The sequence below is a fragment of the Oncorhynchus kisutch genome, linkage group LG17 (assembly GCF_002021735.2).
Source record: "Oncorhynchus kisutch isolate 150728-3 linkage group LG17, Okis_V2, whole genome shotgun sequence".
Classification (NCBI taxonomy): Eukaryota; Metazoa; Chordata; class Actinopteri; order Salmoniformes; family Salmonidae; genus Oncorhynchus; species Oncorhynchus kisutch.
The window spans coordinates 70798999-70820652 of NC_034190.2; the positions used below are offsets into that span (position 1 = coordinate 70798999).

The 21654-nt window shown below is 40.4% G+C and overlaps 1 protein-coding gene across 2 annotated transcripts in view; it reads right to left on the bottom strand.

Moving 5' to 3' along the window:
• Positions 1 to 1273: 1273 nt before the first annotated feature.
• LOC109907050 (membrane-associated guanylate kinase, WW and PDZ domain-containing protein 3) overlaps positions 1274 to 21654 on the bottom strand; it is a 242719-nt gene continuing 222338 nt past the window's right edge. The window contains exons 13-24 of one of the 2 annotated variants that reach the window (XM_031794499.1): positions 18307 to 18338; positions 15979 to 16183; positions 15613 to 15707; positions 14065 to 14257; positions 12600 to 12806; positions 11676 to 11861; positions 11343 to 11439; positions 8247 to 8322; positions 7933 to 8070; positions 7529 to 7667; positions 6985 to 7080; positions 5754 to 5864 (exon numbers count right to left, since the gene is read on the bottom strand). In XM_031794499.1, the coding sequence (XP_031650359.1) occupies positions 7025 to 7080; positions 7529 to 7667; positions 7933 to 8070; positions 8247 to 8322; positions 11343 to 11439; positions 11676 to 11861; positions 12600 to 12806; positions 14065 to 14257; positions 15613 to 15707; positions 15979 to 16183; positions 18307 to 18338 (1424 nt within the window). In that variant the 3' untranslated portion in view covers positions 5754 to 5864; positions 6985 to 7024. Of the gene's footprint in view, positions 5865 to 6984; positions 7081 to 7528; positions 7668 to 7932; positions 8071 to 8246; positions 8323 to 11342; positions 11440 to 11675; positions 11862 to 12599; positions 12807 to 14064; positions 14258 to 15612; positions 15708 to 15978; positions 16184 to 18306; positions 18339 to 21654 lie in introns of both variants that reach the window. The other variant, XM_031794498.1, reaches the window with a different exon arrangement.

Below are 21654 nucleotides of genomic sequence, written 5' to 3' on the forward strand. Positions count from 1 at the left end.
CAACTCGATGGGAGTTTGTAGTTCTTTTAAGCGCTCAGCGATATTGTATTTGTAGTTTTTCACCCGTTCGGGTTTATGGGCAGCTCATGCGCACTCTCAGTATTGTAGTTAGTTGCATGGCTGTCTGGGAGTTGAAGTTCGTGTTTTAGAGAAACTCACTTTTACAGCTGACGTAATGGTAAACTGAGCCACTCTCGGAGAGATAGAGGACGTTGCGTGTCCTTCTTTGCACCTTTGGTTTTATAGTACAACAATAATAATAATAACAACAATATGGCATTTAGCAAGCTCTTTCATCCAATTATTTTATTACAGTCATAGGTGCATACATTTTACATATGGATGATACCAGGAATCAAACTCACAACACCATACAGGACATGGTAAGCTTGTGCCAGGATACAGCAACACATTGTCGTGCCATTCATCCGCCGCCATCACCTCGTTTCAGCATGATAATGCACGGCCCCATGTCGAAAGGATCTCTACACAATTCCTGAAAATGTCCCAGTTCTTCCATGGCCTGCATACTCACCAGACATGTCACCCATTGAGCATGTTTTGGAATCTCTGGATCGCCGTGTACAACAGGGTGTTTTAGTTCCCGCCAATATCCAGCAATTTCGCACAGGCATTGAACAGAAGTGGGACAACATTCAACAGGCCACACTCAGCCTGATCAACTCTATGCGAAGGAGATGTGTTGTGCTGCATGAGGCAAATGGTGGTCACAGCAGATTACTGACTAGTTTTATGATCCACGCCACTTTAAAAAACAAGTTATCTGTGACCAACAGATGCATATCTGTGTTCCTAGTCATGTGACATTCATAGATTAGGGCCTAATGAATTTATTTAAATGGACTGATTTCCATATATGAACTGTAACGGATCTGATTTTGAACTCTTTGAAATGGTTGCGTTTATATATTTTTTCTGTATACATATGGGAAACACTTACAAGGTGAAACGATACAAAGTGATTTTCGCTAACCCTAACCTTTTTCCTAACATTAACGTAAGTCTCCTAACCTGCTATGTTAATTCTCGGAACCTGTTACGAAAAAGTAACTTAGTTCGGAATCGAAGTGGGGTGAAAAGAGTGTTTCTAACGTACATTTAGGTAGTAGTTAAGCCATACAAAACCTAGGGGTTAGGGGTTAAACCATTCAAAACATCCCAGATTTTGGGCGGAGTAAACCTTCTTGCGTTGCCTCTTCCTCTCCGATAAAACCCACTTTACACCAATGACTGTAGGCTTCACACAATGGAATACGTTTATTCAGTAAAACTTTATTTATCAGTGCATGAACAGAATGCCATGACCAGATTATTTTCTCTCACCACTTTATATCATTTTCTTCTCAATTACTTAAAAAAAATAATGGAGCGATTTACAGTTGTTTTTCCTGAATGAAGGCATGTATTTATACAGGTGCTGTACAATGTATAAACATTTACAACTACCACAGAATGTAAAGACCAAAAGGCTGTTTTCTGTTGAAGCAATGCAAGGCCACATTATTATATACAGACACATGACATGAATGATGGGGGGTACAAGGGAAACTAAACATAACGGTGAAGAGTAAATCATCATCCTTAAACTTGTCTAAGATTTTATCACAAGATTTAAAAGGTAGATTGAAAGAGAAGACTTGAAGCTGGACACACCCAAATGTAAGGTTTTGGCAGATCATTTCCAAAGCTGCCACATAACGATGCACTCAAACAGACTAGGTTATCAATTGTGTAAACTTCTGCCATTTTGTAAAATCGTGACACAGATTAGGGGTGGCAGGTAGCCTAGCGGTTAGGACAGTTGGGCCAGAAACCAAAACAGTTGCTGGTTCGAATCCTGAGCCGACTGGGTCAAAAATCGTCCGAAGAGCCCTTGAGCAAGGCACGTAACCCTAATTGCTCCTGTAAATCGCTCTGGATTAAAATGTCAAACATTTTAGATTGTCGAATGGAGTTCCTTTATTTCCGTTCCTCCAGAAGAGGGCACTATAGTCTAAAGCAGGGTTTCACAAACCTTTTCACTCAGCGCCCCCTTCCAGCATTGGGGAACATCCCGTGCCCCCCTTGCGCATTCACGTGCCACATCTATTTTTATGGGCACAAGCACTGTTCACACCCCTCTTGTTGGTGGAGAGAATTGCTCAGGCTTAAATCTTTTTTTCCTGCAATTCTACAAACAAATGTTTATAATGTTTAGAGTGCAAAGAACATTTTGCAGTTTTAAAGCTAATTTTCTTGCGATTCTATATATTTTGCCATGTGTAATGTTATTTGAGTGACAGAAATATTACAACAATATCTATGGGCTAAAAAACCTTAATAAAAAAACGGTAGCTGACATGGGCTAGTTGATCTGGACATCTCAGACAAGTTCTACATACCTCTAAGGTATGCAATGACTAACCATGACAAGAGAAACTGTCCATTTCAAAATTGCACCTCGTGCATTCTACTATTACAACTTTCAAGAGTAAGTTTAAAGCCGGACTGAGTTTGACATTTTATTTTATTTTATTGAACGTTTACTTAACTAGGCAAGTCAGTTAAGAACAAAATCTTATTTACAATGATGGCCTACCCCGGCCAAACCCTAAATCGGACAATGCTTGGCCAATTGGGAGTCCCATGGGGTGGCGCACAATCACAACCGGTTGTGATACAGACTGGAATCGAACCAGGGTCTGTAGTGATACCTCTAGCACTGAGATGCAGTGCCTTAGACTGCTGCGCCACTCGGGAGCCCTCCCCTAGGGAGTTCCGCGCACCACTGTTCGGGAACCACTGGTCTAAAGCATAGTTTTCCAAACTCTGCCCTGGGTGCACATTTTGGTTTTTGCCCCAGCACTACAAAAGCTGATTCAGATAATCAAAGCTTGATGATGAGTTGGCTATTTCAATCAGCTGTGTAGTGGTAGGGCAAACAACTAGATGTGCACCCAGGGCTGAGTTTGGGAAACCTTGGTCTGATGTGTGCCAGAATATATCAGGATATGTTTGGTATTACTGTAGTTTTTAGATGTATTTAATATTAACATCTTGGACTGGTGTAAAATTAAAAGCACATTTTGATGTGCACGTTGGAAGAAGAACAATTGTGGTGTCATAAAAATGCAAAGGTCTCAATTTTTAACCACAATCTGCCAATACAGCTAATTTACCCCCACATTTAGATTAGAAAACACCTGGCTAAATAATACACATATTAGATAACGTACAGTCAAAGCTACAGCACTGTCTAAAATACACATCTGTCAGCTTGTAGTATACACATTTTACCAGAGAATCTAAAATGGCTGCTTACAATAAACACCATTACCGATTTAAGGATGTGAAAGGGCTGTGAATGGATAGAAATACAATGTATACGGATCATAGACTAACATGGGATAGAATTGTCATAAGTGATTGACATGGCTCATCCAACATGGGGGCACAGTTATTGATACAGTGACGTGAATGTAATGTACACTAAAACACAGTAGTGATGAGCAATAATTGAAGTACAGATGTAAGATCTTAATTTGAGCCAGTTTGCTACAGTAGGAAAATAATCCTGCAGGAACAGGAAATGTGAATTATTATGTGGATTATAATTCATGTTCACTTTTGTAGGGGTTGATACATTTTTCGTAAGGGAAAATCAAGACTGAAATTTGAAAGTGTCTTTTTAAACCTCAAATACACTACAAGTTTGAGGATAGGAAGGTTCTCCTGCAATAAAGCAAATGAACATGTTCAGTGGTGATGTCTCTACACACTAGAACGGCTCATAATAATGTCCGGAACGGCGTAAATGGAATGACATCAAACAAAAATTCCACTGATACCACTCCAGTCATTACCATGAGCCCGTTCTCCCCAATTAAGGTGCCACCAACCTCCTGTGGTCAGTACATCAAGATATGGAATGGCTCAGTATGGACACATATATACTTATTCTTTGTAATTTAATCTCAATAAATGACAATATGCTTCATAATAAACACACGTGTGTAGTAGTAAACAATATACCTAACCACAAGTGTCTGGTCTTCACATAGATATGCATATAAAGCTTTTCCGTAATGATCTAAAATCCACTGCAAAGCTGATGACAACAGTGATTCCGAGTCTGCACAGAGCATGTAGCCTACACACCAGTTAACATGTCTGGACTGGATTTGTAGATATGGACAGAAAATGATTGAAAACCCAAACCCCCCTGATCTCCCAGTGACTTGAGGAGAAATCACCCTCACCTCTTTATACATCCATCAGGTACATAGCAGTGGATCAATCCCACCAGCCACCAGGAACAGAACATGCTGAGTGATTGCCTGGATAAGAGTCTGTCTTTAAAACCTTCATACAGTAGTGACAAACAACAACATCCTTCATCAAAGCCAGCATCAGAGAGGAAGTATCTCCTTTCATTCAACCACAAAAGAGTTTCACATCACAGAAAGGACGATACATCACATGACATGGACCAACTTCCTCCCAGCAGGTTGGAGTCTGATTGGCACAAAACAGATTGGACTTCACATCCTCCAGATCAACAGGCTCTGCATCTGCAGAGCCACAAACTGACTGAACTCTGGACATTAAAACAGCCTGTAGGAAGGTTGGCTGAAGCAAACTGTGAAAAGAAGCACTGATATGCAATAAGAGGCAATGTGATGATATGGAGTAACACAGTGACGCAAAATAGCCTAAATCATCTCAATCCTCATTGGTCCATTCTAAATGTCATCATGCTGCAAATGAGCAGAACTGTAGAAGCTGTGTATGTATCTGTATTGGACAGGTTAGTCAGTCTACGATCCATCAGTTTCCCTCCACATGGATTTTGGCTGAACTAGGGACCTTCCAAGGCCCTGGGGTGATGGTGGCCTGCTTCTTGCTGCTGGGGTTCCTGTTGAATGTGGAGTCCTGGCTAGCAGCACTACTGGTGCTATCCCGGGTGTCCCTCTGATTCTCTTCCTCCGCTGCCGCTCTGTGTTTGCCCTCTCTCTGACTCCTCTCTCTTCGATTCAGGTTTCCGCCCTCTGAGTCCGGCCCGGTCTTCTCCTTCTGTGTCTGGGATCTAAGAGGCTCTGCCTCTCGCTCCACCCATGTGTCCTTCCTGCGGCGCTCGCTGGTTCTCGTCTCCCTCTCTTGTCTGTGAGAGGGGTCCTCCTCCTTGTGTCTCCTTTCTCTCCCCTGAGTGCCCTTACCAGGGGCAGGGTCGGAGATGGGATGCTGCCCCCTAGAGTGCCTCTGACCCTCCTGGCCCTTCGAGGGCTGCCTGGAGACTGCTGCCTCCGGATCCCTCTTTGAGGTCATCTTCCTGGGGCTGGAAGAGCGGCACTCTCGAACCTTCCGGCCCTCTCTCTGGCCATGGGCCTTCCTCTCGCTGCTCAGGTCTCCCTCCACTGAGCCATTCTTGTGTTCAGCACTCTCTGCCTTGTTGTCTCGGTCTACTCTGTCGGTCTTCCTGGGGCTCTGGGAGCGCTCCTTGGTTTCAGCCTGGACTTCGGTGGATCTCTTGGGGTTAGCATGCTTGTCGCTGTGGGAGGTGATGGAATCACTTTTCTTGGGGAGGGTGTTGTTGTCGGGGCTGTTGGCTCTCCTCTGGCTATGGTGGTGAGGCTGCTGCCCTCTGGCCTTGTTGGGCCCCAGCAGCCTGGAGGGGGAGGGTGCAGCTGCAGCAGACGTATCCCAGTCAGAGGGCTCCTCGGGGGCAGAGTTGTTGGCGGAGGAGGGGCGGGACAGCTCGGAGGTGGACAGGGAGATTGAGGATGGAGAGGTGGGGGATGACTGCTGGTTGGATGCAGAGAGTCTAGGAAAGCTTGAGGGTGAATTGTTCACTTTCTCCTTCATACCTGGAATAAAGGCATTGAGAGTCATAGTGAGTGAGACATTGGTTCCACCTCCAATTAGCTGAGAAAGAAATAACAATAAAGACTGTGATACTGAAGCAGATTGGCGACTGTAGTTATATTAAAGGGATATATTGTATATTCAATATGTGAAGGTGGTGAAGCATCTTGAAATCTAAAATAAGTGCACATTCAATAATCCACCAACAAAATTAATCTTTCCATTATAACCTTTCAAATAGGAGCTTTAAGTCACACAGACAATATGAATCTGAGATATGTATCAGTGCCATCAAAGGGAGGTAGGTGTAAGCATTTCTACACCGCACAGCTGACGTTTGAATTTCCCTCAAGAGCTGATAAGAGTAGCGCTGGCGTGATTGAAAGAGCAAAGATGTGTAGCGGAGAACCAGAAAGTGAGATGGACTTAGTGGAGCTGAAATGGGGTTTCGATTTCTATGAGAAACAACTCATAGAAATCCATTCTTCTTAAAATCAGGACAGGAGAGAGTTGATGCCGGTGAACGCACATACATCATTTGAACATCTCACTGATCAATATCTAGTTAACGACTTTCTCCTGGTCTTGATCATTGTGATGTTGTGTGTGTTCAGCGGCAGTGGAGTGTTTGTGTTCTGTAATAACAACTCAGGGGCTCTAGAGCCACATCGTGATCCAGCGTGGGTCTCAGGCCCCAATTCAATCAATTGCAGATAAAGGAAAACTGCAGTTTCACTCAGAATGTATTTCAAAGAAAGGTTTGGTTTTGTCCTTGAGAAGAACAACTTGTGGGGTGTGTCTTTTTGTGGTTAACACTATTAGTACAACATAAACACTTAACCTGTAGTGCAATTTCCTTTATCTGTCATTGATTGAATTGGGGCCTTCGTTAGTAAACATGTTCAACTGGAGTCACAGCCCCCGTTCAGACCGCCTACTGGTTACAGTGTAGCTCTCATTGGGCGAGGCCTTTCTGAGCGTAGGACTGTTATGGGAGGAGATGTCCAGCTATGATTAACGGGAGCAAGGAGGAGATATAAACACAAGCTGATTTTAAAAGGAGGTGTAGCACTTTGAAACGGAGAGAACAGAGGCAAAGAGAAGAAGTACGAGGTGGTTTACCAAGGTTATTAAGGACAGACCAAGAAAAGCAGTGAGGCTGCTAGTGACTCTCTGGTTTCATGTAGAAGCACAGGGTGGAGGAAGAAGTGTTCACACCTACAGGGAGGAAGAAGAGAGAGAGAACAGTGCCAGGACAGGTAGACAGAGAGAGGTAGAGCCAGATAGATAGAGAGGTATAAAGCTAGAGAGACAAACCATGGTAAAGCGACACGATTGCAAAAGCTTTCACATGCACAAAAGGGAGGTATGGTAATTTATATGTACTGTATAGACTGGGTTATATATTGTGTGTGTTGAAAGTTTAACAGTGTTTGAGTAGAATGTGCTGAGTCCATAGAAGTAGAACAACTAGAATGGACACATTCTAATTCTATGGTTCAGTCCATGGTCAGTCTTCTATCCATAAGTGTATTGCAAGCAGTAGAGACAGTGTCTGAGTAGGTTACATGTTGATGAGTCCACATTCTAATTCTGTGGTTGAGAACATGGTCACTCTTTTATGTGTGTTTGAGTAGAGTATGTGGTTGAGACTGTGGTTTCTCACTGGGGTCGGGGACCCGGCCCAGGCCAGGTCTGAGGAGCAGCAGGACCTTGGTGCCCCCAGCCTGGATCAGCTCGATGGCCCGGGTGTGTGTGATGCCCTGGGTGGGCTCACCGTTGATCGCCACAATCTGATCTCCTACCTGCGGTAAAACACATGATGTTTCAGTACTAATAGCCACAGTATTTACTCAGTATGAAGCTAATGCTAATACTACAATCACTTGAATCCTTGAAATCTCCCAATGTCATTAAACACAGCAAAATCGTCTTTCTCCCCTAGACACCATTCAACAGATATGTACTGTATGTGTGCCCATTCTCATAGAGAGAACACATGTAGCCACCATATATGAGAGCAGGAATTAATGCCCTGGGTTGGTGACGGACTGGCCCAGTTAGACTCACGTGTATCCTGCCGTCCTTCAGTGCAGGGCCCTCCTCCGCCAGTCTCAATATGAACAGGCCCATGTTGTACTCCTTCCCTCCCCGCAGACTGAAGCCAAACCCCCGCTGGCCTCGCTTCAGCTCCACATGGAAACCACCCTGATACAGAGAAAATATACATCTCTATACATCAGTTATTCAGCTAACATGTCATATTGTAATAGATGTTTAATGCTTTATGATATTCAGTTACCCAATATTGATTCACATGGCTAAAAATAGACAACAATAAACACATACACACAGTGTTTGATCTTTTCTCTCCATAGCCTCACCTGCTTGGGGTCTGAGGTGATGAGTTGTCCCATCTCGCTGGGTGGAAGGGACTTATACTCCAGGGCGTCTCCATTCCTAAACAGTCACATACAAAACATCAAAGTGTCAGTGTACTGTGAAAGCTTTTTTTTCCAGAAAGGTTTCCACCTTCACAGGGTTTATAGCGTTTGGTGTCTCTTTCCTTCAGTATGCTTATACAGTGTGAGGTCAATTGTGTATGTTATAATTCTTCTGAAGAGACAAGCTGCTTGTTCTGTAAACTAAAGTAACCGCTGCTTGTAGCAGACTTCAATCTCATTACAATCTTTTGTCAGAGTTGAGCTGCAGTGATATAATAATAATAATAAATACTAGAGAGAACCAGTGATATAATAATAATAATAAATGCTACAGAGAACCAGTGATATAATAATAATAATAAATGCTAGAGAGAACCAGTAATATAATAATAATAATAATAAATGCTAGAGATAACCAGTAATATAATAATAATAATAATAAATGCTAGAGAGAACCAGTAATATAATAATAATAATAATAATAAATGCTAGAGATAACCAGTAATATAATAATAATAATAAATGCTAAAGAGAACCAGTAATATAATAATAATAATAATAAATGCTAGAGAGAACCAGTGATATAATAATAATAATAATAATAATAATAAATGCTAAAGAGAACCAGTAATATAATAATAATAATAATAATAAATGCTAGAAAGAACCAGTGATATAATAATAATAATAATAAATGCTAGAGAGAACCAGTGATATAATAATAATAATAATAATAAATGCTAGAGAGAACCAGTGATATAATAATAATAATAATAATAATAATAAATGCTAGAGAGAACCAGTGATATAATAATAATAATAAATGCTAGAGAGAACCAGTGATATAATAATAATAATAATAAATACAAGAGAGAACCAGTGATATAATAATAATAAATGCTAGAGAGAACCAGTGATATAATAATAATAATAAATGCTAGAGAGAACCAGTGATATAATAATAATAATAATAATAATAATAATAATAAATGCTAGAGAGAACCAGTGATATAATAATAATAATAAATACTAGAGAGAACCAGTAATATAATAATAATAATAATAATAATAATAATAATAAATGCTAGAGAGAACCAGTGATATAATAATAATAATAATAATAATAATAAATGCTAGAGAGAACCAGTGATATAATAATAATGATAATAATAATAAATGCTAGAGAGAACCAGTGATATAATAATAATAATAATAATAATAAATGCTAGAGAGAACCAGTGATATAATAATAATAATAATAATAATACTAAATGCTAGAGAGAACCAGTGATATAATAATAATAATAATAATAATAATAAATACTAGAGAGAACCAGTGATATAATAATAATAATAAATGCTAGAGAGAACCAGTGATATAATAATAATAATAATAATAAATGCTAGAGAGAACCAGTGATATAATAATAATAATAATAAATGCTAGAGAGAACCAGTGATATAATAATAATGATAATAATAATAAATGCTAGAGAGAACCAGTGATATAATAATAATAATAATAATTAAATGCTAGAGAGAACCAGTGATATAATAATAATAATAATAATACTAAATGCTAGAGAGAACCAGTGATATAATAATAATAATACATGCTAGAGAGAACCAGTAATATAATAATAATAATACATGCTAGAGAGAACCAGTGATATAATTATAATAATACATTCTAGAGAGAACCAGTGATATAATAATAATAATAAATGCTAGAGAGAACCAGTGATATAATAATAATAATACATGCTAGAGAGAACCAGTGATATAATAATAATAATACATGCTAGAGAGAACCAGTGATATAATAATAATAATACATGCTAGAGAGAACCAGTGATATAATAATAATAATACATGCTAGAGAGAACCAGTGATATAATAATAATAATACATGCTAGAGAGAACCAGTGATATAATAATAATAATACATGCTAGAGAGAACCAGTAATATAATAATAATAATAAATGCTAGAGAGAACCAGTGATATAATAATAATAATACATGCTAGAGAGAACCAGTAATATAATAATAATAATACATGCTAGAGAGAACCAGTGATATAATAATAATAAAGGTGAGAGAGAACCAGTGATATAATAATAATAATAAATGCTAGAGAGAACCAGTGATATAATAATAATAATACATGCTAGAGAGAACCAGTGATATAATAATAATAAAGGTGAGAGAGAACCAGTGATATAATAATAATAATACATGCTAGAGAGAACCAGTGATATAATAATAATAAAGGTGAGAGAGAACCAGTGATATAATAATAATAATAAATGCTAGAGAGAACCAGTGATATAATAATAATAAAGGTGAGAGAGAACCAGTGATATAATAATAATAATAAATGCTAGAGAGAACCAGTGATATAATAATAATAATATATGCTAGAGAGAACCAGTGATATAATAATAATAATATGCTAGAGATAACCAGTGATATAATAATAATAATAATAAATGCTAGAGAGAACCAGTGATATAATAATAATAATATAATATGCTAGAGAGAACCAGTGATATAATAATAATAATATAATATGCTAGAGGGAACCAGTGATATCTAAAGAGTATTCTTAGCAGAAGAGTTTACATACTTAAGACTGCTAAGCAGACAGCCTTCCTCTCTCTCTCCCTTTATTTACAGAGACCTACCTCACCCTGGCATGTGTTAGAGATGCATGACAAGGAGGAAGGTCGTTACTTGAGAAGAGAGAAAAGTGGGAAAGGGGAAATGAGGAAAGATCCAGGGTGAAACCACAGAGCAGAGCAGAGTGAGAGGGTTAGGAAATGAGAGGGGAATTATAGGTGCTGTAGTAATGGATTAAAAGTCCAACACAGGTAATCTGGTTTAAACAGGAAGATCTAATACTAAGTGCAGCCACACCATCCACTGTTAATCCTTCTCTTCCATCCCCTTCTCTTCAGGATGGGCCATGTAGCGCTGTGTGTGTGTGTGTGTGTGTGTGTGTGTGTGTGTATGTATGTGTGCGTCCGCTCCTGTACCTGTCAGTGTGGTTGGCAGGCTGCTGGCCCATAGCTCTGTGCTGTGCTGCAGGGCTCTGCTTGGCTGAACTGGTTTCAGATGCAGGGCCACTATTCTCTAAAATAACACAGAAGACTTTCAGTATGGAATGTCATGCAAACTAACATTTCATCCTCTCCAACATTTCCTTTTTCACTTTATCTAGCAATATCAAAATAACAAAAACTGAAAATGCAAGACTAACAAATTTAGTAGTTCCCCATTCCACAGTAAACATTAAAACAATACTACAGAATCCCATATCAAGTAGGGCTCCATTTCCCAGAGTGCAGTGTGTCTGTGGAAGGTCTCACCATCCTCTGGCACCACAGTGAGGGTGACAGTGTTGCCGGCCTCCTTGATGAGTTGGACGATGTCGTTGTGGGACAGTTCCATGATGGACTGGGAGTTGACCGCTGAGATATGGTCGCCCACCTTCAGCTGACCGCTACGGTCTGTGGGGCTGCCCTCGATGATGCGACCAATCTTGTGAGGGATAACTGAAGCATCAGAGAGTGAACGAGACGACAGGACCATTTAGCTTCACTCTGTCAGGTACTACTGCAGATGGTACTTGTAAAGCAGTTACCAAACTGGTTATTCATTGTATCAAAGCAGTATTGGCCCAGTGTTGTCAGGGTTAGGGGAGGTTTGGTCGGGGTAGGCCGTCATTGTAAAATAAGAATTTGTTCTTAACCGACTTGCCTAAAGGTAAAAATAATCATTATTAAAAAAACAAGTATTCAATAAGCTAAATAAAGCTATAATTCTCATTTTTGACAATTTCAACCAAACACAATTTGAAAGAGTCTTTATTGTCCTTTGTCATCTCCCTCATAGGAAGTACTTTACGTATAGTGAACCTCACTACTCCATGCCTCCTGTCTGTACCATTAGTTCAGTGTACACACAAACTCAAGTACTGACAGACAGAAAGACAGGGAGAGACAAAAGGAGTGACAGAAAGAGAGAGAGATGGCATGCTGCGTGGCTCAATACCGTGCTCTGTGTGTTACCCAATCAGTAATGACAAGAGATTAAACAGCTTGGAAAGACCAATTATGCAAAAAATAAGCTATTTTCTCTACTTGAATCTACTTGAAATAAGAGGCATTGAAAATAGTCTACGTTGTGATTGAGTGGAATACAAGCATGGAGGTTATGTTTTGTATGGGAGGGAACTGTCTCTAAACAGCAACATCCATACAGAGCTGGAGTAGAGTTGGAATATATCTCACCTCCGGGAGGAGGCTTGTTCTTGGAGGTAAGGATAACGAAGCCGAAGCCTTCGTTGTCTTTGCGTTGCAGGGTGATGTCGTAGCATTCTGGTTGGTGGGGGGAGCTGGCTGTAGGGACCTGGATGCGGGGCTGCTTGGGGGAGCCATTGACCAGGGCTGGAGCCACCTGCTGCTGACCACTACCACCATCCTCCTCTCCACTGCCCTCTGATCACACACGCACAGAGAAAAATAGTTTTATATGGGTTCAGTTGGGATAACTTACTGTCTACATTATATTCATGTAATTGTCGGGTTGTTTATGGTCTCTCTCTCACAGCCATTCTTATGAAAGCTCAAAGGTATGAGTTAACATCACTTTATTGGTCAATTGCATACACGTTCCAACCTCAATTTTACTTCCTCCGAAAGACACACATACATCAGTGGAGGCTGGTGAGAGAAGCTATAGGAGGAAGGTCTCATTATAATGGCTGGAATGTAATTAAAGGAACGGTATCAAACACATCAAACATATGGAAACCATGTTTGACTCCGTCCCATCCATTTCATTCCAACCGTTATAATGAGTCCATCCTGCTATAGCTCCACCCACCAGCCTCCACTGACATACATATACAGGTTTTGGAGAGCTGCGGGGGGTTGCCTCACTGAGCACCCGGGGAGCTGTTGTTGTGGGGGGTTAAGTGCCTTGCTCAAGGGCACAACGACAGGCAATGGCATGTAGGATTTGATACTAGCAAGCCTCCAGTTACCAGCTCAATTCTCGCCAGATATTTTCCCGACGGATTGCTGACTCGCCTCTCTAACCGGTAAGCTTTCTGCCGCCCATTAAAGTTGTTTATAATGCTCAGTTTAAGCCACCAATTATTCATTTTAGGCTGTATCAATGTCATACTAGTGTTCATTTTAAAATGAACCCCACAATTACAGTATAGAAAGACTCACTGATGTGTGTTTGGCATATCTGTGCACAGAATAGGAAATAAATATTTGGAAAGAAATGTTTGATAAGTCAATTCTGCCTCAGTCAATCTTTCATGTGTAGCCTATGTGTTAGTTTTCTTGAATCTTTGTCTTGTCAACTCATGCTTTGATTTCAACCACAAAGAGTATATGATTGATGGTTAATTTCCTCCAGTACGATCATGTCTGTCATTCAAAGCAATTTAAAAAGTTCTCTCTCTTGTCATAGAAGCTTATTTTTTTGTGTAAACAAAGCTGCTGTATACTGCGTGGGCTTCAGTCTGTCAGAACAGAACAGCAATCATCTTGTTTTCTGTGTGCCATGGAAATCTTCTTCTCCAACTGGATCTGATTCCACAGCACTTCACACAATTATCAGCACTTTTAGAAGAGATGCATAAACACTCAAACACAAATTTCTCTTTATTTCTCAATCTTTCTCTCCTCTCAAAGCCAATTGTCTACTCACACTCACAGTCACACCCAGCCACTCACATACCTGTATGTGCCAATTTCCTGCGGACTGTCAGCATGACCTGTCCATTGCGGGCAGCATTGGTCATCAGCTCCAGCACATGCTTGTGAGACTTGCCCTTGACTGGCACCCCGTCGATACACATGAGTTCATCACCTGCCCGAAGACGTCCGTCCTTCTCTGCCGCGCCTAGGGGCACGATGGCACCAATGTACACCTGACGCAGGGAGAGAGGCAGGTATTTAAGACACTCAAACACAGGGGGATAACTTTAACCTGATTTAGAGCCAGTTTCCCAGACCCAGATTAAAAAACATTGTCAATGGAGGTAACCCATTTAAAGCACTATTAACTCTACTACTAGGCTTAACCTAGTTCCGGGAAAGCAGCCCACAGTGTGCCCAGAGTTTTAAAACGTCTTAGGGATACCCCCCTTTTTTTCAATTTTCACCTAAAATTACATACCAAATCTAAGTGCCTGTAACTCAGGCCCTGAAGCAAGGATATGCATATTCTTGGTACCATTTGAAAGGAAACACTTTGACGTTTGTGGAAATGTTATTTGAATGTAGGAGAATATAACATAATAGATCTGGTAGAAGAAAATACAATTTTAAAAAACAACAGTTTTTTTTATCTCCATCTTTGAAATGCAAGAGAAAGGTCCCAATTCTAGCCATCACACTGGTTGTAATTCCGATGGTATCCACAAGATGGCAGCAGTGTATGTGCAAAGTTTCACACAGGTAACTTGAAGTAAAAAAAAAAAAAAGGCATGCTGTTGCAAAAGGTTACATTTTGTGACAGACACAGGGTTTCCGGATACACCCGTAAAGCCCAGCTCATTGGCTATCTAGATAGCTTTTTTTGACCCCGATTGGTGCTTATTTGACAAAGTTAGAGTCATTCAAGTGAAGACCGCCTTCGGCGTGCAATGAAGGCGTCGCTCTCTGACCAAATATGGTGTCCTATAGGATATACTACACCCGTAATGATATAGTGAAGTCTTGTTACGTTCTAGGATCTCTGAGGAATACATACAAATGTGATTGGATTCGATGAACCAATGTTTAGGGTGAGATTTTCACTGATTCCTTTTTTTGTAAATTGAACGAGTGGAAATACACAATTGATCATACATGCTATATGGACCTTTTTAGGATATGAAAAAGGATTTTATCTAACAAAACAACACTTCATGTTATCTCTGGGACCCTTTGGATGATAAATCAGAGCAAGATTTCATAATGTAAGTACATATTTCACCTTCAGAGGTGAATTTATCAAACCTATCGCTGTGAAAAAAAATGTTTTGTTGTTAGGAGCTCTCCTCAAACAATAGCATGGCATTTTCTCGCAGTAATACCTACTGTAAATTGGACAGTGCAGTTATATTAACAAGAATTTAAGCTTTCAGCCGATATAAGACATTTATATGTACAGACATTTGTTGTATGTACAGACATTTGCGCTGCATGATTTACAACTGTCCCGTTGATGGGATGCCGATGCCTAAGAAGTTTTAATGCTGGCTGAACCAGGATAGAGCAGTCTCTCTGGGTGGGTACTTACGGGCTGATCTGGCCCCTCTCCTCCTAAGACTCGGAAACCAAAGCCCGACTCCTGGTTCCTCTTGATGAAGACATCTAGGTCCTTGGTGTTGGGGGCTGGATAAACAGGGAAAGACAGGGAGAAGGACACAATGGGTTAACTAACTATTGTTAGTGAAGAATAGCCAGATACTGTGCAGTGGAATGATAAGACTTGGACAACCTGCTAAGTAATATCAGTCTGACAGGTGGAAAATGTGAACTACAGTATGATATGAAGTCTCTTGTGACAGCCTGAACATTTAAAAGTACCAGCCAAGCAGAGTGTTGTGAGAGACTGGACAGAGACTGTCCGTCAGTCAGGTTAGAGGGGTTTGTGTATACTCACGTTTGCTGTCCAGCAGGGCCTTGGACTTGAGGTAGAGGTCTGAGGGGTCAGGCTTGGGGGAGGCTGAGTGGATGCTGTTGGCGGAAAAGGGAAGGGGCTGTGGGGCGGGGGTCAGGGCTGGCTCTGGGGTGCTGAGGGTCTCTGTGCTGGTTGTCATCTCCTTCTCCTTTCTCTCCTGCCTCTGCTGAGACATGGGAGCAGTGCACTGCAACACAATAAACAAGATGATTCAATTAAAACTGTTTTTTATTCATATCATGGTTTTAACATAGACAGTATACAATAACCTACAACTCAGACACTGAGTGTAATAGTGTTGGATTTAGGAAGAGTTACCTTTCTTCTGTAACACCAAACTACACTTAGGAGTTTTCCCCCTAGTGTCTACAGTGCTGGCCTTAACTCTACTAACACAGTCCCTTTATAAAGCTGAATGATAATACTTCCACTGAGCCAAAGCCTTAGTTATATATCTCAATATAAGGCTTTGTCTACACTGATTCTGAGCCGTGTACAAAGGCTTGTTGATGACCAAGTAGACTTCTCTAGTCTGTTGTTCAGAGAAGGCAGCCCTCTAAGAATGTATCTGCTGGGCTCTAGGAACAGAACTATTGAACATGGCTTAAAACCTCTTTGGGATAGGGGGCAGCATTTTCACTTTTGGATAAATAGCGTGCCCAATTTCAACTTCCTGCTACTCATGCCAAGAATATAAGATATGCATATTATTAGTATATTTGGATAGAAAATACTCTGAAGTTCCTAAAACTGTTTTAATCATGTCTGTGAGTATAACATAACTTATGTAGCAGGCAAAACCCCGAGGACTAACCATTCAGAATTATTTATTTTTGAGGTCACTGTCTGTTCATTGAGTTCTCATGGGAAACGATATTTCTTAGGCACTAGTTTGCAGTTCCTACTGCTTCCACTGGATGTCACCAGTCTTTGGAATTTGTTTGAGGTTATTCCTTTGTGCAATGAAGAAGTACGGCCAACTTGGAAAAGGGTAACGCTGTTGAGAGTTGGCCAAAACTTGAAAAGTGGCGTTAGTTTCCTCTCGTCCTCTATTGAAAACAGTTAGACCCGTCTTCAATTTGATCGATTATTAACGTTTAAAAATACCTAAAGTTGTATTACAAAGTATTTTGAAATGTTTTGGCAAAATCTACAGGTCACTTTTGAGATATTTTGTAGTGACTTTGCGCAAATTGGAAGCTGTTTTTTTCTGGATCAAACGTGCCAAATAAATTGACATTTTGGATATATATGGACGGAATGAATCGAACAAAAGGACCATTTGTGATGTTTATGGGACATATTGGAGTGCCAACAAAAGAAGCTTGTCAAAGGTAAGGCATGATATATATTTTATTTCTGCGTAGCGCCTGCAGGGTTGAAATATGCTACTCTCTTTTTTTACTGTTGTGCTATCATCAGATAATAGCTTCTTATGCTTTCGCCGAAAAGCCTTTTAAAAATCTGACATGTTGGCTGGATTCACAACGAGTGTAGCTTTAATTTGGTATCTTACATGTGTGATTTAATGGAAGTTTGATTTTTATATCATTTTATTTGAATCTGGCGCTCTACATTTTCCCTGGCAATTGGCCAAGTGGGACGCGACTGTCCCCCTATCCTAGAGAGGTTATTAACAGCTTACACCACTGCTACATACTATAGTTACTACCAGCCAGGATGATAAGTAGCTGTTTGCCAGGAGCACATTCACACACCCCAGTCAGCCGGTTGCCTCCAAAAATAACACCATTGTGTGTGTTTTTGGCTCGCAACTCGTGTTAGCTCTTTGAATAATTCTCTCTACAGTAGACGACTCTGCTTGCTGGTGGGGGAAAGAAACTAAGACAAAGTTATATCACGATTGTTTTAATAATTCATCTCCTGTCTGGTGTTTAAAAACGCTGTGTTTCTGTCTCTGTTCCTAGACTCACTTGACACTTTCTACAGTATCTGTCCCAAATGGCACTTTTCCCTCCTACATAGTGCACTACTTTTGACCAAAGCCCTATAGGCCCTGAACAAAAGAAGTGCACTATATAGGGAATAAGGTGCAATTTGGGACACATGGCCTCTCATTGGAATCCCCTGTAGAGGCCAAGGGGAGAGAGTCTCTGTGAGAGAGGAGAGAGTGAGGAAAGAGAGTCTGTGAGAGAAGAGAGTCTCTGTGAGAGAGGAGAGAGTCTCTGTTAGAGAGGAGGGAGTGAGGAGAGAGAGAGGAGAGAGTCTCTGTGAGCGAGTGTGAGAGAGGACAGCAGGAGGAGGAGAGGAGAAGGAGTAGGGTAATTAAAAGCATTTCTTTTAACTTACAGGTTTTAGAGACTTCACGGGAGATGTCTGACCTGGGGGCGGAGAGAGATAGAAAAAAAAATAGAAAGATGACTCAATACAGTAGAAGAAGAGCATTTACTATGGAGGACATATTGGGTGACTGGGTTATTGTGATGGAGGTCTGATATATTATTATACATCTCTGTTTCCCCACACCATTGACCCTGTTCTGCTGTAAAACAGTACATTCTCATTCATCATACAAGATGACTGTTTCCCTTAGACACACACTCTGCCCTACATAATGAGTGGTAACCATGACAGCCCCATACATCTCTATAACCTCTCCCTGTTCTACTCTCTGGTACTAAACGCCAGCAGGATCATGGTTCAACTTGACCAGTAGGTGGTATTATGCTCAAGCAGCAGCGTGGGAAGGATCTCTGACGTCAACACAGAGAAACAGACTAAGGGAAGAGGAATGAGATGTGCCTCACCAAGGGTTAACCTTGTAATTTATTCTCCACACCTGTTGCTACCATTCCACAGTAAGACACTCCATTCAGATAATCAGCATTAGACCTACCACCCTCATCGAAAGAAGCCCATTGACCATGAAAAGAATCCCAGTGACCATGAAAAGAATCCCAGTGACCATGAAAAGAATCCCAGTGACCATGAAAATAATCCCAGTGACCATGAAAAGAATCCCAGTGACCATTAAAAGATGCCCAGTGACCATCAAAAGAAGCCCAGTGGTGTATATCTGTTTGACACACCAAAAATACTAACGGTCTTGATGAAAATGTAATCAGGTAACAATAATGTAAATTTTATGTTCACATTTGTCATTTTATACACTGTACTATGTTTTGTTTTTGCATACATGTGTATAGATGATGTAACACATTCTAGATGACGCCTGTACCATTTTTGACTAGGATTGTTTTTAGTTTCTCAAAACTCAATTTAAGTGGTCCACAATGTGTATTATTGTATCATTGTGGAGGGACCTCCTGATGACCCTCTTAGGGATCGATATGACAACAACCAGTGAATACCAGGGCGCCAAATTCAAAACAACAAAAATCTCATAATTAAAATTCCTCAAACATACATGTACCTTATACCGTTTTAAAAGGTAATCTTGTTGTTAATCCCACAATAGTGTCCGATTTCTAATAGACTTTACATCGAAAGCACCACAAACGATTATGTTAGGTCAGAGCCATATCACAGAAAAACACAGCCATTTTCCATTTTCCAGTCACAAAAATCATAAATAGAGATAGAATTAATCACTAACCTTTGATGATCTTCATCAGATGCCACTCATAGGACTTCATGTTACACAATACATGTATGTTTTGTTCGATAAAGTTCATATTTATATAAAAGAATCTCAGTATATATTGGCGCGTTATGTTCACTAGTTCCAAAAACATCCGGTGATTTTGCAGAGAGCCACATCAATTTACAGAAATACTCATTATAAATGTTGTTGAAAATACAAGTGTTATCCATGGAAATATAGATAAACTTCTTTACAGAAAAAGCAAACCATGCAATAATCTGAATACGGCGCTCAGAGACCCAACAAGCCAAAAAGATATCCGCCATAATTGTGCAGTCAACAGAAGTCAGAAATAACGTTATAAATATTCACTTACCTTTGATGATCTTCATCAGAATGCACTCCCAGGAATCCCAGTTACACAATAAATGTTTGATTTGTTCTATAATGTCCATAATTTATGTCCAAATAGCTACTTTTGTTAGCGCGTTTGGTAAACAAATCAAAACTCACAAAGTGCGTTGACTAGTTGCAGACGAAATGTCAAAAAGTTCCGTTACAGTCCATAGAAACATGTCAAACGATGTATAGAATCAATCTTTAGGATGTTTTTTTAACATAAAACTTCAATAATGTTCCAACCGGAGAATTCCTTTGTCTTCAGAAAAGCAAAGGAACGGGAGCTACGTCTCATGTGAATGCGCGTGACCAGCTCATGGCTGCTGGCAGACCTCTGACTCATTCCCCTCTCATTCAGCCCCCCTTCACAGCAAAAACCTCAAACAAGTTTCTAAAGACGGTTCACATCTAGTGGAAGGCTTAGGAAGTACAAGATTACCAATATCCCACTGTATCTTCAATAGGGGCTGAGTTGAAAATCGACCAACCTCAGATTTCCCACTTCCGGGTTGGATTTTTTTCGAACTCTTCCACAACACACAGGTAGCAGTCACCAGTCAGCACCTTTTCATTGACCATGGTGAACATTCCCATAGGTATTACCAGTACCGCCTCAGGCAAGCACCATTATTGCACAGCGGAAGCACCCTTTAGTGAGCTGGATAGTGCTTGGGGCCAACCCAGCAGGCAAGTTCCTGTTCTCCCTCTCTATGGCTGTCAGTGGTGGAGAGCTGCTGTTACCCCCTGGTCATAGACCCAAGGTTCTATACCTCAGCCCTTAGGTGACCTCCTGATGACCCTGCCAGCCCCTCCACCAGTCTCCCCTCATTCTCCCATGGAGGAGTCAACAGTATAACCTGATCCTGCTCCCTCCCCCAGGCCTCCTTAGGACAAGTCAGGAGTTGGCACACCACATCTCTGGCTGAACATACTGCTTCTTGACTCATTCGAATTTTTCGTTTTTTAAACAACTAATGGACCGATGTCAATTCAATTACTTGAGCTCAATGTGCAGTTTCTTTAGAGATAAATCAGATCAAGCCTGAATTGTGCGATGTATTATAACGTTGTAGTTTCCAACAGCCCAATATTCTACATGTTTAGCTCAGAAAACGTGGTAATGAACCACAATGACCATAATCCCTTCTGCTCTCGCTTAAATTTGTCCGGTCTGTGCAGAGCAAGACATGGGGACTGAGGGAAGAGAGAACGCTGGATGGAGAGAGATAGAAAGCGGTTGCTTCGTGAGCCTGAAAATAAGTGATCTAAGTGATTGATAGTTGGTATTCAGCAGTCATAAAAGTAATTATTTACTTTGAAGAACTACTAAAGTAGTGATTTTGTCAGATGGTATAGACAGCTGCTATATAGAGATGACTTGGAATTAAATAATAAAGTCATCAAATAAAACAAATATTGAAATAAGTAAAGCAATGCAAATAAATGCTGGTTAATAAGTGGTAATCAGTAATGGCCAGTCCCTACTATTATGGGACTTTTATTCATATGTTTTTCTGTGTTGTTATATCATTCAACCCACATAATGCATTTAATGTCTACATTTTTACCAAAACCGAACGGACCTCTAATCACTCAGCACAATTAGGACTCTTCAGAGCACACGTCATTAGGTGAACATACCATTACTCTCCACTTCACAACATGTCAGACTGCCTGCCATTGAAGTCTGAGCT